Source organism: Cetorhinus maximus, chromosome 19, assembly GCF_964194155.1.
Source record: "Cetorhinus maximus chromosome 19, sCetMax3.hap1.1, whole genome shotgun sequence".
In the NCBI taxonomy this organism is placed as follows: Eukaryota; Metazoa; Chordata; class Chondrichthyes; order Lamniformes; family Cetorhinidae; genus Cetorhinus; species Cetorhinus maximus.
In genome coordinates this window covers 47,832,445-47,860,391 of record NC_135897.1, presented here as the reverse complement: position 1 = coordinate 47,860,391, position 27,947 = coordinate 47,832,445, and the positions used below count along the sequence as shown (strand labels likewise).

Sequence of the window (27,947 nt, the reverse complement as noted above, 5' to 3'; positions counted from 1 at the left end):
TATTCGGTGTCTGCGAGGCGTAAATAAGCAGCAGCGTGTGCTATTTCCTGCTCAGTAAGAGTTGGAGATGAAAGTCCCTCTCTGCACTGCTTGGCTTTACCAGGCTCGGGCTGGGGGAGACTCCGCCCAGCCCTGCATGGTGCAGCCTCCCAGTGACGAAAGCCCGCTCGCTACTTAAAGGCTGCGAGCTCGTCGACAGGAGGTGAACGCTGCCCTTCCCCGGCCCGACTCAAACTGGATCCTAACTCGCCCTCCTCCCTCTCAAAGCCGCCCGATGAGAGCGGCGGTCCTCACTCCCGACACACACCCTGCCCGAGGCCGAGGGGATCGGCACCGCGCCCCGCTCGCCGGCGGCAGCAGCAGCTCCGTCCACTCCCAGCCCGATGCTCCGCTGATCGGGGCCGAGGTAGGACTGATTTCGGACACTCTTACCGGACTGTTCAGGTAAACTTGGAGAGAAAATCCTCATCCCCCCCCCACTCCAACTCCTCACCCCCTTCTCATGCCGGGGGATTGTTTTTTTTTGTGGGGGAGGGAGTGAAGACTTGACAACCTTCTTGGGTCATTTAATACAATCACTAGTGCTAAATATATATATATATATTACATTTCTTTTTAAATCAGATCGGAATTGTTGGTAAGTGTACGTTAGTTTTTGAGGTGTCTTTGTTGTGTTGTGTGTTGAGGGGTTTTTCAGCATCGGCCAGTCCAGTGCTTACTTTTACCGGCGGGTTGATGAGTGTTTGGTCTGTTGAGTTTATTTATTTATTTATTTTTGCTGAAGCTCTTGGCGCAGGAAAGTTTTGGGGCGTTTTGCTGTGAGGCTGTCGAACTGCACTGACTGACTGACTGAGGGAGAGGGAGTGACCGCCCAATTCCTGAACCGCCCCAATCTCCTCAGCCGTTCCCCGCCCGCCTTCACGTAGCTGCTCCTGGGAACATTCATTCTGCACGTCCGAGGTTTGGGATGAATTACCCTGAGCATTGTTGGGAGCTCGCGCCCTACGTGCCGGAGGGGTTGGGAATAGGTTCCGAGGGGGAGGGAGGAGCTGAGAGATTTTAATCTTAACATGAGTTGAACGCCCTTTTTCGTTGAAAGGTGCTTTGGGGGCGGGGGGTGTGGAAAAGAAGTAGAAACGCAAAACTTGTTTAACGACTGCCGATCTTCCTGTCAACAGGTCGGCGAGCTGGGATTGTGCAGAGTGAGAGCAGCATGGAGAAGAGTTTGCATCTGTGTGGGCCCCAGGCAGCCGCTGCCAGTCCGCCTCTCCAGACTGGCCAGTGTCCGAAGCTGGACTGCTCCAGACCCTCCGCGGGAAACTTCCCACCAGAGGTGACTTTATCCTGCAAAGTGCCGCTCATCAATACCTTCCTCAAGAAGAAACACGCGCAGAGGAAGCTGGAGGCGAGGAATCTCCGGGCGCTGGGATTAATCCTCACTAGTTTGTTACGATCGGACAAGCTGGGCGGCGGGGTTTTTCTTTCTGGCAGCTGTGCAGAGAATCGGACCAGTTTGTTTGAGCCTTTGAAAAAAGACTCGAGTGAAACTCAAGCGTGCCCCAAGTCAGGAAACGATGTTTCCACACTGGTGCCATCTGCGGGAAGTCCTGGCCAGATGCAGCAGCCGCCGGGACTGGAACATGATGGCCAGGAGACTGGGCTCCCAGCTGATCAACCCTTTGCCGCAGAGGCATCTGCCATTATCTCCGCTTCTGCAAACTTGCCATTCCAGAACTTGACACATTCCACCCAAGATGCTATCACCACAGAATGCTGTGGCAACATGGCCCAATCTCATGCCAATAGCTTATATCAGAACCCCTTCTGTCATGACCTACTGAACCAGGTGAAGGCCGAGAAAGATTTAAAGACTGGCATTTTTCAGGATAAGAGCGAGGAGGCATCCATCGACCTTGTCTTTGATCTTTTGACTCAGTTACAGTATCACACCCATCAGAAAGATGGAATAGAGATATGTGATGAATTTTTGCAGGGGATTTGTGTTTATGGGAATGACTGTCTGAAACATCACACAGTGCTACCTTATCAGTGGCAGCTGAGAAACATTGCAACTCAGACTTGGCAGGCAGTGCCCGATGAGGCGCAAGAACATTTAGAAAGACTGTACTGCAATCCTGACAATGACCAAGTCAAACTTCAACATCAGTAAGTAACAGAAGCAGGATAGCTTTATTATTAAATTCATTTTGAAAAGTTCTTTTAATATTTCCAGTGCTGCTTTTTGTTGCCTATCTTCAAATTAGTAATACAAGTGCCTTCATTTGAGTTTGTCTGATCACTTCCATGTGGTGGTTTTTAAAAATACCTATCTAAGGAGAATTGCTATTTCTTTTATGGTTTGATAAAGGTGAGGCACTCATAAAGGAGTTGGCTTGGATGTCTGAATTTCAGTGAAGAGAAGCCCAGCTCCATTGTGATGTTGTGTTTCCGTAGTAACAAGATGTAGATAACAGCATGCTGCACCCTGCCAAAATACTTGTAAACAAGTTAGTGCTGCACATCGCTTGCATGGTTACCGCACTATTTGGTTAGTGCTATTAATCATTTGTGGGCAGCCTAGCTTCAGTGAAAATTTGTTTGGACACAGGAAAATGCCTGTTCAGCACCTCCCTCACAGAAAGGCCGAGTAAAAACCATCAATAGTCAACTGATCAGACATGTCTGCATAACTCAAAACAAGTATTGGTGGATTTTACCTGACTGAATTACACAACTTTGGCCTTCAGCAACTGAATAAAAATAAAACCCACCTTTAATTCTTGTACAGAAATGGCTTAAAAGTGATGGTATGTAATCATGCAGTGATACATTCCTGATTTAAAATTCTAGAATGTAATGTGCTGACTTGTACAGCTGCCGGTACTATACCAGCACATACCATTCCACTTTGAGCCTTGTTTATATATCATATCTTGGTGGGTATCTCATAACTGAGTGACTTGTAATGGCCCTTTAGGGCACTGGAGAATAATTTCAGGATTCCTGTTCACTGCCATTAATAGAAGGCCAAAGTGGAGTTTTATTTTGTTTAATTTGTCTTTTTCTTTGCATCACAAAGCATTGGTCACAACTTGGTAGGGACACAGCTGATTTTCACCCAGGCCTCTGTCAAATACTGCTCTTAATCTAGCTACTTGACAACTGGGATAATTCACCATCCCACAACCTTCTTCCCTTTCTTTCACGAAGCAGCTCGACAGAACAGAGTTTGTAATAAAGAACATGTGTAGTTGTAGAGGCACCTTTATTTTCCACCACTTTGTGCGACTGAATATGTGTGCCAATGCTGTAATCCACAGGCCATAGTATTTATGTAGCATGGTGTGTAGAAATGGTTGACTGTATGAAACTCAAGCCTCCTTAGATTAAGAAATTGAGTTGGCATTTTTTTGAGTGATGACCATTTTATGATTACAATGTCGATACTTAAAAATGTTTTGAGGATAGTTGAGTGGTTTCTTTCAATTATTATTGGACCATCATAATTCTTTTACTGTGTGTGTCTTGCATTGAAAACTGAAAATAAAAGTAACTTTTACATATCCTGATGGCACAGGGGATGCAATACAGTTTACACACACTTTTGTTTTTGCAGGAAAGATACTGTTTATATTTTTGATCTATAATACGTGTAACATGGACTTCAGAACCAATATTTTATTAACAGGATGACCTGAATTGCATTTATTGTAATTCTTCAGGGGCCTTCAACTAACATAACAAATTATCAATTGGTTTCAATTAAAAATCAGTATTGCCACTTACCTGCGTGCATTGTAATTTGTATATTTTACTGGGATCTGCTGTGAATCTGTACTATAGAGTGCTACCCCTGTATTTGAATTGGTACAGTGTCAAGATGATTGTGTTCCAGTAATGTCAGTGTAATCTTAGACAAATTAGTTCCTATGAGCATAGAAATAGTTTGTCTTATTGAAAGAAAATGAACATTTTTATGGGGTGCTTGCCTTTGGAATAGTTAGTGAATCAGGTAAAATATTGTGTGAAATTGCCTTTTTAACGGTGGCATTTGTAGGACACAAAATCAACTCCGTTCCATCCCAACATATGATGCATTGCTAGAGTCACTGGCGACCAGTTTAATATACTGGAAATGCAGTCACTTCTTTATGCTGTTAATGCTAGTCGCATCTTGTGCACATAACTGAGTGCCTTTATTTTGAACCTTTTTCTGGAACTTGGTACCAATGTTAACGATAATTATTTTCAAATAAATACCTGAAAGGTTTGGACCAGAATTGTTATTTTCTTAGATTATGTGTGTTTGGTGCAAAATAAGATCACCTTAACATAAAATAGAAATTGTACAAACACTCACTAATGTTCTTGAGCCTGAATTAGTACAAATTTGTCAACCCTTACCGTACCAATGATATGCAACTTGTGTTTGGTTAATAGGATAAGGTGAGTGAGGACAGATCATTATTTAAAGAAAAAACAAACAGGCTGTATTATAATCTACTGAATTGAATCAGGGTGGACTTCCTTCAAGGACTATGCCTTAGTTGATCTGTAGTTTTGCTAACTGTTGGTTTATATTTGTCAGGTTTTTCTTGTTAAACAGAAAACGTAATTATTATGGAGGCAAATTTTCACAGTTGCTATGCAGACCAGTGGTGCAAGCAGTAACACAATAATGCTCAGGACACAGCTGGGCGTGAGATGAATTGCAGTATGAGTCACTAGCAACATCAGTTGCACATGTCCAACCAATTAGAACTCTGCAAGTTATCTTTCTGTGTCAGGGCTCTGTGGGGCACGTGGGACTGGCTCTGAACCATTTCAAAAGATCAGATACAAGTTTAGATATGTGAATTCTTGATATAATTCAGGAAACTTTGCACAGTTTACAATAAGCTATTCTATTGAAAATGCTGAAGTACACCAAATAAACTCATCATAAATAAAATCTGTCTTTATATAGAGCCTTTCACATCAAAAATTCACAAAGCACTTTACATGATGAATTTCTTGGGAATATGCAAAGATAACATGATGGAAAGGCTGGTTGATCTTCCACTTTCAATCCTCCTATAGTCTTGAGCTCATCCAGAATCTGCTACCTGTTTCCTAACTTTCAGAAAGTCACGCTAACCCATCACGCCTGTGCTCACTGACCCGGTTAAGCAAAGCGTTGGTTTAAAATTTCCATCTTTAATTTCAAATTTCCCAATGGCCTTGACTCTTGCTATCTGTGTACCCTCCTTCAGCCTCACAACCCCCAGTATAACTGCACTGCTCCAATTCTGATCTCCGACCCTAATTTAATTGCCCACTTTCAGTTGCTAAAGCCCTAAACTTTGGAATTCCCTCCCCAAACCTCTCCAGCTCTCATCCTTCCTTTCCTCCTTTAACACACTCCTTAAAACCTAATTCTTTGACCAAGCTTTTGATCCTTGGCCCTAATCTGTTTCCTCATGTGGCTAGGTATCAAACTGTGTTTTCTAACTCTCCTACAAAGCACCTTGGGATGTTTTACTATGTTGTCCTTGTTATTATGTGGTTCATCAAGCCTGTTGCATACAGTCACAACAGGATTAGACACCCCCCTACCCACCAGCAGCCAGATACAGGAGGCAAAAAAAGCTAAAACCCCAAAGCCAATGGGAGGGGTGGGGGAACATGGACAATTCCTCTACTACCCCATTAGATGAACAAAGCTTGTTCAGGAGATCATATTGACTAAGCTTATGTTACTGGATATTTTACCTACCTTTTATAAGATGTGATCTCTATCCTAGCCAGATGCTGGTTCAGCTCTCTTTTAAAAGTATGCAGGGAATCAGCACTCACTGTATGATCTGGCAACTTGTCCTGTAGGTACAGTGTTCTCTAGTAAAAGAACCCATCTAACATATAACCTGGCCCTAACCCATGTATGATTTATCCATAAGAATCCTGTCATCCCCAATCTATTAGTAGGAAGAGAATTGAGCCCTTTAACTACTTTGTATATCTCTTTCAAAATTGCCTTGAAATCTGCATGCCTCAAGTGAATAAATGAAACTTTTTAAATCTATCTGAGTAACTGAGCTTCTTTAAGCTGGGAATCATTCTTTTGGTCCTGCTCTGAACCTTTTCTGTAGCTTCTGTATCACCCACCAGATGAAGGGACAAAAACTGAATGCAGTGATTTAAATTTTTATTTGAAATGCAGTGACAACATAGCAACCATTGCTCCACAAATAGCCTTGAAATGAATGATCAGTCAGTGCTTGACTGAGAAATGTTGGATAAAGCAGTGGAAGAACTCCCCTGTTCTTCTTGTAGCACCACGGGGACTTTAACATCCACCAGAACAGACAGACTGAACCATGGTTTATTGTTTAATCCAAGGGAACAGTACTTCTGTCAATGTATCACATCCTCAGAACTGTTACTGAAGAGTCAAAATTAGGTTATCAATTCAAGCCCTGGTGTGGGGCTAGAGCCTGTAACCCTCTGACTTAGGCTCAACATTGTTATGAACTAAGTTATCTTATCAGTTGGTGATGGTAATTATGCGGGGAAGTGAGGGGTTTATGAGCAGGTAGGAAGACATGGCTAACTATTTAGAGCAAGCCGAGTTTTTACCTTAACAATGGTGTCTGTTTGACGTCCTTCTGAGAAGGGACTGTCCCGTGAATTCCAGCAGGGTGACTACATGTAGAACATTGTTTTGCAATCCCAGTATTTTTACAGTTTCAAATGAGTTCACATTATAAATCTTCCCATGTGAAGTCCGCTTTTGAAATTACTCCAGAATATTTTTGTGAAATATGCATGATATGCAGTCATCTTTAAACCGTTAACCTGGCTGCTCTCTCATGGTGTATGGGGTCGTAATGTCATTGGGTTGACAATGTCACAATGGCTGAATGGTTGTGTAAATAGGATTTGTTTGGTTAGAAACAGCTGACAACAAAGGCTTATTAAAGTCCCTATTGTTTCTCATAGGAACAGAAATAACCTTGAGACACACCAGCAAGAAGCAATAAGCTGCTGAGTTTAGTGTTGCCTTGATCTGTGAAAACTTTAAAATGAACCAGCTCAAATCTGTTACCTCAGATTTGTACCTTTTTAAAATACTTACTCATTAAATAATCTATACCACTTATGCAGTTTATACTTCAGTGCATATTTATTTTTGTTTTGGACTTTTCATATGTCTTCTGGCTTTTTGTTTTTTCCTTATAATTTTCTCACAGTAATATGACACTGAACAATTGCTGGACAATGATTCCACTGCTCATTGTCCAATACCTCTCACAATTGGGATTTACTCACTTACTGAATACTTGTAGCCTATTCTAGATTGAGCGGCATCAAAAACATCTCCAATTTTGTCTTTACTTGATGTCTGCATGTGCAATCTTTCCATTGAGTCTCACTGGACAATGTTTAAGAATGAGAAACGAGGTTAATTTTCCCATTCCTCGTTTAGAAACACTGATGGCACGAACATTGCCTTAGTCATAGAGGTCTACAGTGCAGAAAAAGGCCCTTTGGCCCATCGAGGCTACGCTGGTCAAGCAAGTACCGAACTATTTTAATCCCATTTTCCAGCACTAGGTACATAGCCTTGTATGCCATGGCATTGCAAGTGCACATCCAAATACTTCTTAAATGTTATGAGGTTTTCTGCCTCTACCTCCCTTTCAGGCAGTAAGTTCCAGATTCCCGCCACCCTCTGGGTGAAAAAAGTCTTCCTCACGTCCCCTCTAAACCTCCTGTCCCCTACCTTAAATCTATGCTCCCTGATTATTGATCCCTCCACCAAGGGGAAAAGTTCCTTCCTGTCTACCTATCTATGCCCCTCATAATTTTATACACCTCAATCATGTCCTCCCCCTCAATCTCCTCTGCTCAAAGGAAAATAACCCCAGTCTATCCAATCTCTCCTCCATAACTAAAACTCTCCAGCCCAGGCAACATCCTGGTAAATCTCCTCTGCACTCTCTCTAGTGCAATCACATCCTTCTTATAATGCGTATTCCAGAACTGCATGTAATACTCTAGCTGTGGTCTAACCAGCGTTTTATATAGTTCCAGCATAACCTCCCTGCTTTTATATTCTACGCCTTGGCTAATAAAGACAAGTATCCCATATGCCTTCTTAACCACCTTATCTACCTGTCCCACTACCTTAAGGGACCGGTGGTCATGCACACCAAGATCTCTCTGATCCTCGGTACTTCCCAGGGTTCTACCAATCATCGTGTATTCCTGTGCCTTGTTTGCCCTGCCCAAGTGCATCACCTCACACTTATCTGGATTAAATTCCATTTGCCACTGATCAGCCCATCTATATCCTCCTGTAATCTAAGGCTATCCTCCTCACTATTTACCACCCCATCAATTTTTGTGTCATCCGCAAACTTACTGATCAACTCTCCTACATTCAAGTCTAAATCATTTATATGTACCACAAACAGCAAGGGACCCAACACCGATCCCTGTAGAACCCCACTGGACACAGGCATCCAGTCATAAAAACAGCCCTCGACCATCACCCTCTGCTTCCTGCCACTCAGCCAATTCTGGATCCAATTTGCCAAATTGCCTTGGATCCCATGGGCTCTTACCTGCGTTATCAGTTTCCCATGTGGGACCTTATCAAAAGCCTTGCTGAAGTCCAAGTAGACTTCGTCAAATGCATTGCCCTCATCTACACACTTGGTCACCTCTTCGAAAAATTCAATCAAATTGGTCAGACATGACCTCCCCTTAGCGAAACCATGCTGACTGACCTTGATTAATCCCTGCCTCTCCAAGTGTAGATTAATTCTTGTCTGAGATAAACTCTCACAGACCATGAATAGATTTCTGGACCCTGTGATTACTTTCACACCAGTGCCTTCACCAACTGATGATTCATAGTGTGGGCTTTCCTTCTGTTAGATAAATATGTATTGTCCACAATTCACTGAAAGTTGCTGGATGTCCCGGAGCCCAAGTTTTAAGAATGGTTCATTTGAGTTTTTTGCAATACATTGGAAAGTGGGCCCTAATTCCCCTTTATAGAAATGTTTTCTATTTGCAAAGTCAGGAATGTACAATATAACTCAAGTTTATAGAGTTGGTTTCTTGAAGTTGATCATCAGGGTTGAAATGAGATCAGTTTGTTTTAAGAAGACACCTGATGGGCGAGACTGTTGTCATTACAATTTTTTCTTTGTGTTTATGAGAATCAGGCAAGCTTGATGCAGTATTTGTAACTGCTTTTCCTCAAGTAGTGCAATTGTAAATATGCAGACTGGTCGAGACCTTATTGTAGCAATTTACTAGATTATTTAGAAATAACTGACTTGCCTTTCAGAAAAATGCAGCATCATTTTTGAAATCAATAGTCTTGTGATGATGGGGATGACTGTGGTATGAAAAATATTACAAGCTTTCAAGTCATTACACGCACAAGTGAACTTTCACCCATTTCCATAATTGCTGTTAAAGGGGCGTTGTCTCCAATGGGGAGTGTTTGGTTAGGTAAAGTTTCTGGAACAGGCATGAACAACACTGTCTGAAAATTCTGCTGAACTAGTACCCTATTGACCATGAAGGCAAACTTGCAATCTTTGCAATTTGCATGTTGGTTTCCTTTATGGAAAAATAAAATTCATCACAAAGACAACATATGCTCTGATGCAAACTCACCTTATTGGCCAGCAATCATCATAAGCAACCATACATATTAAATGTCCCAATTTTTATTTGTAGCTCAAAATTTGCCTTAATTTCTTAATTTGTATTATATATCAGCATTAAACAAATTACTCAACATTTTTCACAACACAAATAAGGGCATAGTGGTATTGTTGCTGGACTAGTAATCCAGAGACCCAGGGTAATGCTCTGGGGATCCGGTTCCGAATCTTTCCATGGCAGATGGTGAATTTTGAATTCAATAAAAACTTGGAAATCAATAAAAATCTGTAATTAAGAGTCTAATGATGACCATGATACCATTGTCGATTGTTATAAAAACCCATCAGGTTCACTAATGTCCTTTAGGGAAGGAAACGTGCCCATATATGACTCCAGGCCCTCTGAAATGGTCGAGCAAGCTCCTCAGTTGTATAAAACTGCTGCAAAGCCTCAAAAAAGGAATGAAACTGGACGGACCACCTGTCATCGACCTAGGCACTGGAAAAGACAATGGCAAACTCGGCCCTGTTGACCCTGCAAAGTCCTCCTTACTAACATCTGGGGGCCAGTACCAAAACTGGGAGAGCTGTCGAACAGACTAGTCAAGCCTGATATAATCATCCTCATGAAATCATGTCTTACAGATAATGTCCCAGACACCAACATCACTATCCCTGGGTATGTCCTGTCCCACCTGCAGGATAAACCCAGTAGAGGTGGCGGCGCAGTGGTATACAGTCGGGAGGGAGATGCCCTGGGAGTCCTCAACATCTACTCTGGACCACATGAAGGCTCATGGCATCAGGTCAAACGTGGGCAAGGAAGCCTCCTGCTGATTACCATGTAACACCCTCACTCAGCTGATGAATCAGTGCTCCTCCATGTTCAACACCACTTGGAGAAAGCTCTGAGGGTGGCAAGACTGGGTGGGGGACTTCAATGTCCATCACCGAGAGTGGCTTGGTAGCACCACTACTGACCAAGCTAGCTGAGTCCTAAATGACATAGCTGCTAGACTGGGTCTGTGTCAGGTGGTGAAGGAACCAACAAGAGGGAAAAACATACTTGACCTCATCCTCACCAACCTGCCTGCTGCAGATGCACCTGTCCATGACGGTATCGGTAGGAGTGATCACCGCACAATCATCATGGAGATGCAGTCCCACCTTAACATTGAACATACCCTCCATCATGTTGTGTGGCATTACCACCGTGCTAAATGGGGTAGATTTCGAACAAATCTAGCAACTCAAGACTGGGCGACCATGAGGCGCTGTGAACCATCAGCAGCAGAATTGTACTTTAATGCAATCTGTAACCTCATGGCCCAGCATATCCCCCACTCTACCATTACCATCAAGCCAGGGGATCAACCCTGGTTCAATGAAGAGTGCAGGAGGGAATGCCAGGAGCAGCACCAGGCATACATAAAAAGGTGGTGTCAACCTGGTGAAGCTACAACACAGGACTACTTGTGTGCCATAAGCAGCAAGAAATTGACAGAGCTAAGAGATCCCACAACCAACAGATCAGATCTAAGCCCTGCAGTTCTGCCACATCCCGTCGTGAATGGTGGTAGACAATTAAACAACTCACTGGAGGAGGAGGCTCAACAAATATCCCCATCCTCAATGATGGAGGATCCCAGCACATCAGTGCAAAAGATAAGACTGGAGCATTTCCTACAATCTTCAGCCAGAACTGCCAAGTGGATGATCCACTTCGGCCTTCTCTGGAGGTCCCCAGCATTACAGATGTCAGTCTTCAGCCAATTCAATTCACTCCACGTGATATCAAGAAACGGCTGAAGGCACTGGATAGTGTAAAAGCTATGGGCCCTGACAATATTCCGGCAATAATACTGAAGACTTATGCTCCAGAACTTGATGTGCCCCTGCCAAGCTGTTCCTGTACAGCTACGACACTTGCATCTACCTGGCCATGTGAAAATTGCCCAGATATGTCCTGTACACAAAAAGCAGGACAAATCCAACCTGGCCAATTACTACCCCATCAGTGTACACGTGATCATCAGTAAAGTAATGGAAGGGGTCATCAACAGTGCTATCAAGCAGCACTTGCTTAGCAATAACCTGGTCAATGATGCCCAGTTTGTGTTCTGCCAGGGCCACTCAGCTCCTGACCTCATTACAGCCTTTGTTCAAACTTGGACAAAAGAGCTGAACTCGTGAGGTGAGTGACTGCCTTTGACATCAAGGTCACATTTGACTGAGTGTGGTACCAAGGAACCCTGGCAAAACTGGAGTCAATGGGTATCAGTGGGAAAACTCTCCACTAGTTGGAGTCATACCTAGCACAAAGGAAGATGGTTGTGGTTGTTGGAGGTCAATCATTTCAGCTCCAGGACATCACTGCAGGAGTTGCTAAGGGTAGTGTCCTCGGCCCAACCATCTTTGGCTGCTTCATCAATGATCTTCCTTCCGTCATAAGGTCAGAAATGGGGATATTCGCTGATGATTGCACAATGTTCAGCACTATTCGCGACTCCTCAGACACTGAAGCAGTCCATGTCCAAATGCAACAAGACCTGGACAATATCCAGGCTTCGGCTGACAAATGGCAAGTAACATTCATGCCACGCAAGTGCCAGGCAATTATAATTTCCAACAAAAGAGAATCTAACTATCGCCCTTGACGTTCAATGGCATTACCATCACTGAATCCCCACTATCAACATCCTGAGGGGTCACCATTGACCAGAAACTGAACAGGACTAGCCATTAAATACTGTGGCTACAAGAGCAGGTCAGGGGCTAGGAATCCTGCGGCAAGTAACTCACCTCCTGACTCCCCAAAGCCTGTCCACCATCTAAAAGGCACAAGTCGGGAGTGTGATGGAATACTCCCCCCTTGCCTGGATGAGTGCAACTCCCAAACTCTCAAGAAGCTTGACACCATCTGGGACAACGCAGCCCACCTGATTGGCACCCCAAGCACAAATGTTCACTCCCTCCACCACCAACACACAATAGCACCAGTGCGTACCATCTACAAGGTGTACTTCAGGAATTCACCAAGGCTCCTTAGACAGCACATTCCAAACCCTTGACCATTACCATTTAGAAGGACAAGGACAGCAGGTAGATGGGAACACCATCACCTGGAAGTTCCCCTCCAAGTCACTCACCATCATGACTTGGAAATATATTGCCGTTCATTCACTGTCGCTGGGTCAAAATCCTGCAACTCCCTTCCTAACAGCACTGTGGGTGTATCCACACCACATGGACTGCAGTGGTTCAAGAAGGCAGCTCACCACCACCTTCTCAAGGGCAACTAGTGATGGGCAATAAATGCTGGCCCAGACAGCAAAGCCCACATCCTGTGAACGAATAAAAAAAATAAAATCCCAGACTGTTCTGCGTTGACATTTCTTCAGCTGGGATGTTAGTAGGAGTGCTATAGTTGTCTCCAGCACCTTGGCTTCTTGAGAGGAAAATTGGCCAGGATTCCATGTCCTGATTACTACTATGTTTAGAGATAGATATGAACTTGTGAAATACTTTACCAGAAAACAGTGGAGTATCTTTTCTTAATTTACCGATGTTACCAAAATGGATGAAAATATATCTAAACATTGTTATAGCCTTTAGTGTTGTAATCTGGAGGAGGAGTAGAAAAACCTATTTAGAACCCATTTTGATCCATGTTGGCTTGGTGAAGTGAAATATATGGAGTTGATCATATGACACTAATTGCTCCATTATATTGACATATTGCTTTCTGAAATGGTTCTGTAAAGTCAGCTCACAGTTGCTTTAGAGTCAGTTTTTGTGCCTATTTTGTTCAACACCAGAGTCTTGCCTAAAAACAAAAAGCTACTGCGGATGCTGGAAATCCAAAACAAAAACAGAATTACCTGGAAAAACTCAGCAGGTCTGGCAGCATCGGTGGAGAAGAAAAGAGTTGACGTTTCGAGTCCAACATGACCCTTCAACAGAACTCAAGGGTCATGTTGGACTCGAAACGTCAACTCTTTTCTTCTCCACCGATGCTGCCAGACCTGCTGAGTTTTTCCAGGTAATTCTGGTTTTGTTCCAGAGTCTTGCCTAATGGTTAGATAAGATCTTTATAGACAATCATTGCAAAATCAATTGACTGCCTGTAAAGACATGGATGGAAGCATTTCAATCATCTAGGTTTGATGGCTATGCTTTATGGATTACCTCTGCCTCTTAAATCTACTTGAAATACTTTGACTTCATGTACTATTAAACACTTCAGGTTCCACTTCGTGCAAATGCAGTTCAACTTTTAACAACAGTGCTCAAGGGAAGAGGAGATCAATCGTTAATAAGCTTAGTTCTTTCAATGAAAAGCAGTTTTCTTGGCATGCTTTCCTGGGCTAGGGTGAACTTCAGGCATCTTCCTGTTTTATGAACGAGAATAGTTGATATTCACAGAAAGTACTAGTGCGGTATCAATGGCCTCTTTCAGACAACTGTGGTTGCATTTTCAAAAGGCAACATCCAACCTCCTGACTCAGCTAGCTGGTCAGATTTAACTAAAGGAATTACTCTATCTTACATGCAATAGAATGTGGTACTAAAATTAGTAACCTATTAGTAGCAGAAAGCGACAAATTTTCCATTTGTAGACAAGTTATCAGCAGTAGGAGCACACTAACCCATATGTAAACCAGTTGGGGAGGATAGGGTTGGCTTATTCCTGTCTATCTCTGAATGGGTGCAAGATTCACTTCCATCTGTTATGTGCAACCTCCCAAGGCAAATTTAACTCCCCCGTTCCTTTCCCCGCACCATTTGTTTCATTGATAGCACCAATAGTGAAAACATAGAGCATGTAGCTAATGCCTACATTTAACAATCATTGAAATGCCACATTATAGAGTTTTACCCAGATCTTAATCTAATTTTTTTTCTTGCCTTTACAGTTTCCACTTTTTGAAACCATGGTAAACTTGGGTAGAAATGATAAGCAAATTTATAATATGAGAGGTTAATATTTTGTATTTCATGCAGCGTGGTCACAGGTTACTGCTTGCTACTGGCAGATTTTATCATCTGTTGAACATTTGTACTGCAGATGGTTGTGGGTATTGCACATTGCAGCTCACCAAGACTGAAAAAAATAATGGCTGCCTTGTTCGAACAACTGCCCATCTTTCATCTTACATGTGCAACTATTTATAATTGCATTCAGGACATCAAAGGTATGACTTAACTGTACAAGTATGTATGTATGGTTGTCAAAGAACCTGAACCCTGAAAGCCAGTGTCTGCAGGTCTATGGCATAAGGCAGCTCAATTTTGCAGGTTTGTTATTAAGATTCTATTTGTGGGATTATTTCATTTAGCCTAATACATCATAATAAATCAGTCCTGCTCTTAGTACTTAAATTTTTGCAAGTCTTTAACCTATTGATGCAGCCCTATTGAAAATCTGCATTTTGTAGGCTAGGTTTTTTCTACTGAATTCTAATAATCACATCTAATTGCTATATCTTGACTGTTGCACTAGGATCACTGCAATGAGAAATATTCTGTTTTACAAACTTTACAAATATTTCTGATTTAATCCTACTTTTTTGTTAATTGTAGGATAGAATGTGACATTTCCAAGGATGATAATTCTTATTTTATTGTTTTCTTAGGGGTCGTGTTTTCTCACTAGACTTTAACTTAATGGCAGTTTATGATGTAGAATTCAACCAAGTGAGGAGATTGTCCACTGTTTCCTTGGCAAGTTCCGGCTCACAATTCCACACAGTTTGGAAGTACTATTGCAGGGAACACTTTGGCTGGAGAGAATATTCTGAGGTAATATGGAAAGCTGCCATGTTGGCCAATAACTGAAATGTAGATTTTGTCAAGTGATCAAATTCCTGAAAATTGTAAGTGTTACATAATTTAAATAACATAGAAATGTTTAGATTGTAGCAAATTCTACTTCACATTCTGTTCCCATGTATTTGGTACAAAACATTGTACCAAAAGGGCAATCAAAAGGTCATGGTATTTTTTTATTTTATATTTATTATTGCTATTGGAAGAGCAAGTTAAGCCAATTCAAATATTCAAGAACTGTTTCAACAGAAAATGTAAATTATGAAGTCCTTTGAATAAATTAAGAAAACTACAAAACAAAGATTATTTCTATGAACTTAACAGTAAAGTAGATGAGGACACGAGCCTTTGCTTAAACAGTTTACATTGTGATATAAAAAGTAGTCAATGAAGGGAGGTACTTATCTAACAAAACCAAAGCGCCAGAACTTCTCAGTACACAATTATGACATTAAAATCTTAGCACGGTTGTTAAAAAGAACTACTGTGTCACATGTAGAAGATGGTTCATATCTCAATGTTAGTAACATTGTTTTTCCTTATCATTAAAAATGTATTAATTTGCTATTTCTAGGCAGTTGTTCGATGCATCGAGGAAGCCTCATCTCGCGGTATGAGTGAGATCTGCTTTGTAATGCAGCAAAATAGGTATATCCTGAATTTAATGGAGGGCTTTCAGCAGAATGCTGTTTTTGGCACTCGGCGACGAATCACCCGACGACCCTTATTTCGCTCTTCTGTACTTCTGTTACCCTGTTTACAGTAAGTTGAACACAGTTTATTTGACAGAACATATTAGCTCCTAACTAGGTTAATCAATTGCATACCATTATATATTTCTGTGGAAATATTTTGTAAAAATATATTTTGGAATTAAGTTCACCTTGGTTTACACAATATTGAGTTAAAAATCTTGCCTGGGGAACTTTAGTCTGCCTAAAGTAATCCATTTAGAGCCACACTTTGTGAAGTTACTATGAATCCTATGAATCAACAAGATTCCAAATCTACCATTGAGCACCTCTTGGCTACTGATGTGTAAATCACAGTGTTACCATATTCTGTAAGTGTATTACCAAATATTAAAACTACTCTTGACAATATTTCCACAGAATTAAAGCTGTCACTGGTACATATATCTTTATCATTCATATTAGATAATCTTGAAATTTCCAAAACATTTTGCAAGGTCATATAAATAACTTGAATGACAACTAGATTGGTTTTAATAGGCTTTCCCTGAAAAATGTGGCTGAAGTTTTATTAAGCAGTGGTGAATTGTGGTTATTTTATATCTCTTTGTGCAATTAGTATTTGATCCCACTTGTTTTTTTCTTTCGATACATGTAGTACTTAAAAATTGATTAAAATTTTCAAATGCCAACAATTGGATTAAAAGTAAAATGTGGCTATAGAACACAGTATGCAACTCAGCTGAATATACATGATGTATAAATCAAAGTAATCATTGTGTTCACACAATGCCTTCTTTCACAGAAACTGTCATAATGCAGTGAGTAGTTGTGATTTTTAACAATTTCTGTTCAGAAATCCCTTTTGTTTGAAGAAGATATACTATGCCATTATAGAAGATACTTTTTCAGTTATCTAATGTGTAATAATATATATCTCCATCTCTAACTTTGTAATGGCTACCCAGTTATATCTTTGTATCTGCAGAGAGTCCAGAGCAAAATGAATATCCTGAGCATTGCCCTGAAACCTTAGCGGAAGCACTGTTTATTTTCTGCATTAACATGTCTCCTGCCTCATGAACACCATTAGATTATGTTATTGTTTCCCTCTTCTCCCCTCATTGTACTGTATCCTATAACAATGGTTCCTAGATCTGTAATGGTTTACATTACAACTCTAGCTGCATTTTTGAAAAAAAGTAATTCATTAGTTCTGAAGTGCTTTCAGACATCCTTTCTGACATGTTTACAACAACTTGCAGGCCTCATAACAGATTTTTAAAAAAAATTTAACCTGGTCTAACTCAGCCTTTGTTCTTTGCCTTTCATGCAAAAAAGAGGTACCAATGTGGTAGCTTCATGTCTCCAAGCAGGCTTCCTTGCTTTTGAAGGAAATAAATAGCAGGACTACAGGGATAAAGTGAGGGAATAGGAGTGACTGTATTGGTCTACAGAGAGCTGGCATAGGCTTGATGGGCCTAATGCCCTCCTACGCTATAATGACTCTCTGACTCCTGTCTGCTTTTTAAAGGTTTGAACATTGTTGAAACCTGTGGCCTTTCATTGGCATGCAGGGATGTACGCAGTACAAGCTACACTGGCCCAAATGCAATCCTGGAATGATAATTCAAGAAGTTGCATAAATTGTCTAACAGCAACTAGTACTCTGATCTGCCAAAGCTATATTGAGATTTGAATTTCTTGTGTCAACCTTAATGAATTGATGTTTTAATATATGTGTGCATTGGGAGATGAGAAAAAATGCCACAATTTCCAGTTCAACTAATTAATGATTGTGTGCTGCCATCTGTGGGCGAGCCATGGGTCAAGGGTAGTGTGCCACTGAGTCAGAAGATTGTGAAACTCCTCTTCAGAGACTTGAACACCGCATGCAATCTAGGTTGACAATTCTGAGGGGATGCTATTTTGAAAAAGAGTAGTGGACTTCTCCTGGTGTCCTGCCTAATATCTAACTATTAACTAACACCATTAAAAACAGATTATCTGGTCACTGTTGGATTGCTGTTTGTGGGAGATTTCTGTGCCCAAATTGGCTGCTGAGTTTCTAACATTACAACAGTAAAGTTGTTCATAAAGTACTTCATTAGCTGTAAAACAATTTGGAACATCATGCGGTTGTGAAAGGCGCTATAAAAATGCGAGTTCTTTCTTTCCTTCTTTTATCCTGGATTGCAAGAATTGTGTTTATTCAGCAAGAATTGAGCACAGCCTGTTCTTGCACATATCCTGGCCAGGCAAGAGTTCTTTCTGGTCACTGATACCAACCTTTCATGGGCCTACCTTTGACAGGATAATCCATGAAGTTGGGTTGATGATTCTGAGGAGGAATCTGTCTTTTTCATGTTACTTTCTCAATGGATCACAGAGACAGTGATCAGAATGCAGAAGGGACAGTTCCAATATTGGACAGAAGAAACAGCTCTCCAAATATTAAATGTTATGCAGTGAGAATGGGGCTTAATTCCTATTTAATGATTCCAGTGATACAGTTTTAGTTAAAGATTAGCATTTAGATATTATACTTTGTCTCAGTTTCATCAACTTTCATAAGCACTATATACATGACTTGTATGTTCTGTAAATGTAGAGATTGAATAGCATGTGGGTTGGATCATTACTGTTCCACTTTTGGATTCTTGTTTGATGTAGCCCAGGCTACTGGAATAAAAGTCTCCTTTCCCTGTCACGATAAAGAGAAGTACTTGGGTAGCCTCAACTCCATTCCTACTAAACGCTGGTCCACTTGAAATATCTCAGTGCTTTATACCTGAGCTACTTTGTGAAGAGCAGCAATTGTTATTACATGTGCAGATCAAAGAACCATTCTGCATCATCAATATCCTTTGAACTGGCATCAGATGAATGACCAGTTAGTCTATCATGGTTTCACTGAGGAAGAAATATTTAATGTGAGAAAATGTGAGAAGTGTCTTCAGGTACTATCAGGGGATCTTTAATGCCCACCTGAACCATCAAAGCTCACAGAAAGGGCCTCTGTTTAATGTCTCTACAACAATGCAGCACTCTCTCAGAGCTACAAATAGAGTGTCAGCTTAGAGTACGAATTGAAACCCAAAACTTACTGTTAGGTTACCACAAAATTGGCAGTTTCATTCTGAGAGGCCATAAGGATGGCTGATGTGGGAGATTGAAAAATTCAGATTGAAACAGTAGTGTTTTTCTGAGGCCGAACATAAGGTACAATGTTTGAATAGAGAACAAGGAATTTTATTCTCCATCTAGCTGTTGAAAAACAATTAAAATGTCTATTCATGTGTGGATATTTTATGCTACCACCCAAGGGCTGTATCAAATTTACAGTTTTTATTTTTTTTCTTATTAGGACTTTGGCTGGTATATCAGGCAGTCTTGCAAAGTTACCAGATGGATCAGTTTCTCGACAAGTGGGCTTTCCTGCTGTCTCTTCCCACTCAAAACTCTATCCTGAAACATGGATTTCAATGGAACTATCAGAAGATTTCATTCAAGTGCCTGTTTCCCTAGAAGACAAAAGCTATAGAACTGTGTATAATCTTTTCCACAAAACAATACCAGAAACCAAATTTAGGATTTTAAATATACTAAGGGTGCAAAACCTATATCTTTGGGAAAAGTATAAAAGGTAAGAGGTTGGATTATATAAAAATTTTAGAATCATATATATTTTATATGCCAGTACCTAAATTTATATCTGAATTATGAATACTAGTCATTGTGTTACAGTGTGTACAGATCATAGCTCAGTGTTAGTTATGGTGTGCATTGTCTGGCTTGTTTCACTACTGGTCTATTCTTACATTTGATATTGTGATACAGAGATGTAAACTAGAAACGAACAACTGGATCTAGCAAAGGTAGTGCAGTTTCTAGGAGTGCATATCTAAATATTCTTCTTCATCTGTGGCCAATCAGTTCTGTGGAAGATAAAGGATTGAAGCTGAGCCATGAATTAGATTGCTTGTCTTTTAGTTGAAAAAAATGAATTATATCTTTAGGTTGCAAAAAAGTATTAGAAAATTGTGATCTTTCTAAATATATGAGTGACTTTGCAATGGGGTGACTTGTTTTGCCCTGCAGTGCTAATTGAGGTTTGCTTCTGAGCTCCTTTGCTTTGAGTTAGTCTGTTGAGTTGCAGCAATATCTATTCTTTATACTGCAATGCTTGCAACTGGCTTGTAATGGATAATGTTTTGGCTTTGCACTCCTAGCAGGGATACTTGCCTGCTGAGAGCACATATCTGAAATTCTGGAGCAAGCTCGTCATAATTTGTGAACCATTAATTAAAATGGTCAGAGAATCATGGACAAAAACAGAATTACCTGGAAAAACTCAGCAGGTCTGGCAGCATCGGCGGAGAAGAAATCAGTTAATGTTTCGAGCCTTCATGGCCCTTCGGCAGAACTGAAGCATAGTTAGAAGAAGGGAGAAATATAAATTGGTCAGAAGAGACAGTCGGAAATCCTGTCGGAGGACAGAACCGTACTTCTTCAAAGAGGGCATTTCTTGAAGAGGGGTGGCAGTCAATTAAACACAAAGATAAAAACAAAAAGCTAAAAGCTACTGCGGATGCTGGAAATCCAAAACAAAAACAGAATTACTTGGAAAAACTCAGCAGGTCTGGCAGCATCGGCGGAGAAGAAATCAGTTAATGTTTCAAGCCTTCATGGCCCTTCGGCAGAACTGAAGCATAGTTAGAAGAAGGGAGAAATATAAATTGGTCAGAAGAGACAGTCGGAAATCCTGTCGGAGGACAGAACCGTACTTCTTCAAAGAGGGCATTTCTTGAAGAGGGGTGGCAGTCAATTAAACACAAAGATAAAAACAAAAAGCTAAAAGCTACTGCGGATGCTGGAAATCCAAAACAAAAACAGAATTACCTGGAAAAACTCAGCAGGATCATGGGTTGTGTTCACCCACATTTTCCATATGTGGTCTCAGCATGCGAGGCTCCTCTCAACTATGCGATATCAGAGAGTTAGCCCTGTAATGTTAGAGACAGAAGGAAGCGTAGTACTGCAGTAGAGTAGAACATTTTAACCAAGGTAACAAAGCTCTCAGATCATTACAGAGAAAAATGGGTGTGACGTTGTACATTGGCTTAATTTTCCACTTGCTGTCTAGGTGTTAAATTGACATTGCAGATTGGTCACCCGTTGTAGAAACTCCAAAACTTTCATCCATTAAAATCAATGAAAATGAAAACTGGGTAGATGATCTGTAATGCCATATTCACACCAATGAGTCCTGACTGGTATAAAAACAGAAAATGCTAGAAAAACTCAGCAGGTCTTGCAGCATCTGTGGAGAGAGAAACACAGTTAATGTTATGAGTCCAATATGACTCTCCTTTGGAACTCATTTCTGAAGAAGAGTCATATTGGACTCAAAATGTGAACTCCATTTCTCTCTCCACAGATGCTGCCACCAGCTGAGTTTTTCCAGCACTTCCTGTTTTATTTCAAATTTCCAGCATCTAGTATTCTGCTTTTATTTTAGAGTCCTGACTGGTCACATTACCAGTGGAAACGTACATAATGTAAAAATCATTTTGGAAGCTGTACGGAATTATTCTTCAAGACTTGGCTTTAAAACAGAACCATGTGTTAGAACTAGTGTCCAGCCATCTAATCTGATAGTCACCAAACTAAATATGGATTATAAACAACAGTGGGGGAAGGTGGGCAATGTTATCCAAAACAAAGTGAATTCTGGAAGACTGAAGCTGGTAGAAATGGTAGCTGAAAAGCTAGGAGTGGAGGTCCAAAGAGATTTGGGAATATATGTACATATATCATTACGATGTCAAGGACAGGTACAACAAATAATCAAAAAGGCTAACGGAATGCTAGCCTTTATATTCAGAGGCTTAGAATACAATGCATGGGAGCTAAATTTGCCAATGATACCAAGATAGATAGGAAAGCAAAACAAAAGCAGAATTACCTGAAAAAACTCAGCAGGTCTGGCAGCATCGGCGGAGAAGAAAAGAGTTGATGTTTCGAGGACTCGAAACGTCAACTCTTTTCTTCTCCGCCGATGCTGCCAGACCTGCTGAGTTTTTCCAGGTAATTCTGTTTTTGTTTTGGATTTCTAGCATCCGCAGTAGTTTTTTGTGTTTAGATAGGAAAGTAAGTTGTAAAGAGTCTACAAAGGGGATGTAGATAGGCTAAGTGACTGGGCAAAAATTGGGCAGATGGAGCTTGATATGGGAAAAAGTGAACTTGTCCACTTTGGCATGCAGAATAGAAAAGCAGTATACTATTTAAATGGAGGGAGATTGCAGAATTTGGTGGTACGGAGGGATCTGGGTGTGTTGATATATCAATCACAAAATGTTAGTATGCAGGTACAGCAAGTGATTAGGAAGGCAAATGAATGTTGACGTTTTTTGCAAGGGGTATGGAATATAAAAGTAGGGAAGTTTTACTCCAGGACTTTGGTGAGACCACATCTGGTGTATTGTGTACAGTTTTGGTCTCCTTATTTGAAAAAGGAAATAATTGCATTTAGAAGCAGTTTAGAAAAGGTTTACTCGACCTGTCCCTGGGGTGAAGGACTTATGAAGAAAGATTGGACAGGTTGGGCCTATACCCATTGGAGTTTAGAACAATAAAAGGTGATCTTATTGAAACATATAATATCCTGAGGGGACTTGATAGGATGGATACTGGGAGGATGTTTCCTCTTGTTGCAGATGCTAAAATGAGGGGACACAGTTTAAAAATAAGATGTCCCTTTTTTAAAAAGATGTGGAGAATTTTTTTGCTCTTTAGAGGGTCGTTAGTCTGTGGAATTCTCTTCCCTAGAAAGCTGTGGCGGCTGGATCATTGAACAAGGCTGAGTTAGATAGATTTTTTTTATAGACAAAGGAGTCAAGGGTTATGGGGGGGCAGACAGGAAAGTGGAGTTGATACCACAACCAGATCAGCCATGATCTTATTGAATGGTAGAGCAGGCTTGAAGGGCCAAATGGCCTACTCCTGCTCCTGAGTCTTAAGGGGTTAGTAGTCATGCTGCAGCTATAAAAAGTTACACCACACTTGGAGTACTGTGTTCAGTTCTGGCCCCTACAACTTATGAAATATATTGTTGGAGGGAGTGCAAAGTCAATTTACTCACGTGATGCTTGGACTCCAAATTATGAGAGATTACACAAGCTAGTGTTGCATTCCCTGGAATTTAGAAGAACTTGATCAAACTCTTCAAGACATTAAGGGAACTGTTAGGGTAGATGAAAAAAAAATCTAGGACTGTGGACATAGCCTAAAAATTAGAGCCAGACCTTTCAGGAGTGAAATGAGGAAACACGCAAAGGGTGGTAGAAGTTTGGAACACTCTTCTGCAAACAACAGTTGATGTTGGGTCAATTGTTAATTTTAAAGCTGAAATTGAAAGATTTCTGCTATCCTAAGGTATTAAGCGATATGGCCAAAGTTGAGTATATGAATTAGGTCATAGATCAGCCTTGAATGGTGGTACAGGGTTGAAGGGTTAATAATGTGTTGGTTCCTGTTGCATACATTTAACAGTTGCAGGGCTCTTTCTGTGTTTTCAAGGGGAATAGCTGCTAAAATAAGCTCTTCATTTTCCACAGAGTGTATGTTTTGGTGAATGGTGCATTGTAGTTTTGAACAACTCTATCCATTTTCTGTTTCACTTTCTTGTTGAAAAGTGCTTTATATGGTGGGATGTGTACCACAGGCTTGTCCAATTCTCAGTTTTAGCTATGGAATGTGCACTTGGAGACCCATTTCAACTTTTTATTTATCTATGGCTTTATCATTTTTTAGAAGGTATTTTGCAGTATGACATGCAAAGCTTATTTCTGAATTTTTGTTTCTTGCTACAGGAAAAAGGAGTACATGTCGCGAAAGATGTCCGAAATGGACAAGATTCTTAACGAAAGACATCTATTTCACGGGACCTCCCAGGATGTAGTTGATGCCATCTGTAAACATAATTTTGACCCCAGGGTGTGTGGAAAACATGCCACCATGTTTGGACAAGGCAGCTATTTTGCCAGAAAGGCAAGCTATTCTCACAACTTTTCAAAGAAGTCACAAGAAGGTGTTCATTATATGTTCTTAGCAAAAGTCCTTATAGGGAAGTACACATTGGGTAAGCCTTCAATGCGGAGACCACCACCACAATCTCCCACTGATCCTTCCAGTGATTTGTATGATTCATGTGTGGATAACCTGCTGGAACCTCAGATTTTTGTCATCTTTAATGATGACCAGAGCTTCCCTTACTTCATTATTCAGTATGAGGAAGTTGGAAGCACAGTCACTGTTTGATGAACAGTGATTAACAACAATTATAAACAATGAACTTATCGACACACTATAGACTTGTCATTTACAGATAAACTAAATGACACATGTAAATGGCCAGCTGTTGTGAGACTACTGCACTAGCAGTTCCTTGACAAGTGTAAATAATGAAATACATTCATTGCCTTGAACAATGTTCATATGTTTATGTGCCTCTTTGTGAATGAGTGTGTATTTATATTAGAAAAAATGTTGCCCATTTTTAAGTCTGAAGTATTTGAGAAAAGTTGTATACTTGACCTGAGTACAGTAGTTTTATTTTTGAAATATCAGAAGCTGAAGTTGTGGAAATTAAATGTTGAGCACTTTTAAACCAAAGTTTTATATTGAGACATTGCTCGTGATCTCAGTGAGGTGAAGCAACTGCCATAGATACAGGGGAAAAGTGCATTATGCTTACCTTACTTGCAGTAGATAAAATCTGCCACAGCAGTCATGTCATTCGCCACAAGAAAGGAAGTCCTTACCGTGAGAAAGGCCCAGTTGGTTCTTTCTCAGAGCTGTAAATTGTGGTGACTGCGCTCTTGATCTCACTGTCACATTCTTCACTTCTCAATTGACTTTGATCATTTTCTTGGTCCACTTTTGTCCTCCATTAATAAACTGGGACCAACATATAGCAGAGTGGGACCCATTACTGAGAGACAGAAAAAACTGTACAGATCCATTGTATAATGTGTTAGTTGTAAAGCAAGGGGAGCTAAACAGAAAATAGTTAAAACCGTAAACATCCCATTAATGAGTACCAAATATAATTTTATATTCCCAGTCTCTAAAATCCTTCTACTCCTCTTTAGTTCACAGTAGAGGACAATTCTTCAAACCACAGTATTATTCTGCAGTGATAATGTGGGTTTATCAGATTTTTAGTGTAAAACTGAAGGTTCAGAATCATTTGGCCTGACACTGGAAACCTGACTGTGCCTCCACAGTAACCTCCATACGCTTTGCTTTGTTGATCAGATACAAGAGAAAGTTTGCTCCAGTTACAGGAAGAGGGGTCAGTCAGCCTTGAAAATGTCATTACAATGCATTCTGGGAGCAACTGTATGTAGAGAAGCCAATCACACAACTTTAGTTAGACTGTTCATGGCACTGACATCTGGATATTGTGTCCTCCAAAAGCTACAAGCAAGAACGCTATCATCAGCTGAGTTTTGATAGAATCTGCCTGTTTCTAACTTAATTCTGTCTCACGTTAATTATTTCGCTTCAAAATAAATATTGACTATTGGAAGCCACAGAGCCATTAAGTAGCAGCTGCTTTTTAAAAAAAAATTGTGGTCTGGGTAGGCATGCCAGTGTTCTCTACTATCCTAAGACTACAGACATTAGAACAGGAGGAAACTATTGAAAAACGCTCCTTATGGGCGCTGTTCATAGGGAGAACAGCAGTGACAAATGCAGAAGATAAAGTCTATAACAAACAAGTTGATTTCTAATACTTATGGGCCTAAATTTTCAGCTCGATGGGCAGGCGCAATTGGCGGGCCCAGGAGCGGTCAGGGAATGGACCATTGACCGTGATCGGCCCCCAACCGTGATTTCACAATGGTGGGCCAATTAACGGCCAGCCAGTGTGAAAGGCACGCTGAAATGCTCAGTGCTGCCAAGGTACGGGCGGGAGGAGAGCAGGCGCTGAAGTCCACGAGGGAGCCGGGGAGCGCTCACAGAAAGCTCCCTGAAGGCAGAGAGCTAGCTGCCTCAGGGAGCTGAAAAGTTCAAATCCAATAAAAACAGATTTTAAAATCTGGAAAAGATACCCATGCATCAGGAACAGTCACCTGTACATATACATGAAAATTCTGTGCAAACTTTTTTTTTTTAATTAACATCGGACGCCTCATCCTGCCCTTGGATGAAGTTTCCTGAAAAAGGCAAAGGCTGCCTGGCCGATTTGCCTGCCCGTCAACCATAACATTGGACGGGCAGCAAAAAATTACGGTCGATTATATGTTAGTGGCCTTAATAGGCCTCTTAATTGACAGCAGGAACGCTGCTGATTCTCAGGCACGCTGCTGATTCTCGCGCACGCCCGTTAACCGAAATATTGCATGAGTGTGCGATGATGTCGGGATGCTTGCCAGACGTCATCACGCACTGGTTCATGCTCGAGCGTGTCGGGCGCGTGCTTGCACACCGAGCGAAAAATTCTGCCCATGAGTTCCAGAATTCTGTAACAAATCACTTTTATAGAATTGAAAAATCAGGGCACACACAGGCAAAAGCACAACAGCCTAATATGCTGAAGTAGAAAATATGCCTTGTGAAAAGCACTGATTGCTTTGGGCATGTTGCAATTATAGTTGACATCCTATAGGATCAAAAAGCCAGTGTTGTCAATAAAATAACCGAAGGATCAGGGATAATAAAAGGATTATAACTGGATCAAAGAACAGTGTCCATATTGTGTGAAAAAATGGATAGTTACAGAAGTGCATGAATAAGATCAAGTGTAAAACTCTGTTTGATTTTCATGAGTTTTCCCAATTTACATGTTATCCAATTAGGCAGAAGGCTAAATCCACATCCTGTACTTGGTTAAATTGATGATGTATTTATTGCCAGTGCACCGAGTCTGAAATTGAGACTGATGTACAACTGTGGGTAGATCCGTGCATATTTTATTCTTAAATACAGTTTCAATCTGAATTGACACTGTTTTGAAACTCAGTTAGCAGGAAGACCTGTTTTAAGTTGTAGTTGAACACGCCCATTGGTTGAAATAAGAGAATTTGATACGTGCCTGTTAATGATGATAGGAATTTCCCCCCATATATTTGTGTGAAAAGAGAACAATTGGCCATTACTATGATGTATTAATCCTATGATATTACAGGCATTTAATATTGTATGAAACCACTTTTTAATCATCTTTGCCTTAATTCCTACAGACTTGTGTAAAAATCATTTGTACAGAAACAGGCCTACAAGCTTTTACTTATGATCACATTTTGCCACAAACCAATGCACAGACTAATGAAAGAATTTATTATCTGCTATCACTTTACAGTGTGATTACAGCTGCATTATTAGATACATTTATCGAAAAGGGTATCAACTAAGCATCTGTCTTAAACATATTCTGACATTTTCCTTCCTGTCTTAAACATATTCTGACATTTTCCTTCCTGTTTCTAAGAAGCTTGCAAAGCTGCAAAACAGAGTTTTCTTGATTTATTTATTGAACTAAACATCACATGCACTCAATGCCATATTTGTGGCCCTTCCAGAGGGAGGGGGCTGGATTTTAACTCTGTGCAAGTGAATGGATTTTGATTGAGTTAAAATCTCTCCCAAGAACTCTATAATTATTGTATACCAATTGATGATGCTCAGCTGTACTTACTGACTCATACAATGATAAAACATTGAAATAAAATTAGCTAACTTATTTCCTGAC

General features: G+C 40.6%; 1 protein-coding gene across 2 annotated transcripts; it reads left to right on the top strand.

Annotated features, from left to right (window-relative positions):
* Positions 1-233: 233 nt before the first annotated feature.
* Positions 234-27,947, top strand: tiparp (TCDD-inducible poly(ADP-ribose) polymerase). 2 transcript variants are annotated; one of them, XM_078563798.1, is made up of 6 exons: positions 234-406; positions 1,179-2,166; positions 15,302-15,467; positions 16,069-16,256; positions 19,554-19,832; positions 24,061-27,947. In XM_078563798.1, exons 2-6 carry the CDS (start codon positions 1,214-1,216, stop codon positions 24,506-24,508), a joined length of 2,034 nt encoding a protein of 677 aa, XP_078419924.1. In that variant the 5' UTR covers positions 234-406; positions 1,179-1,213; the 3' UTR covers positions 24,509-27,947. The 2 variants fall into 2 exon arrangements, with proteins under 2 accessions (XP_078419924.1, XP_078419925.1); XM_078563799.1 differs by having other exon boundaries at positions 234-444.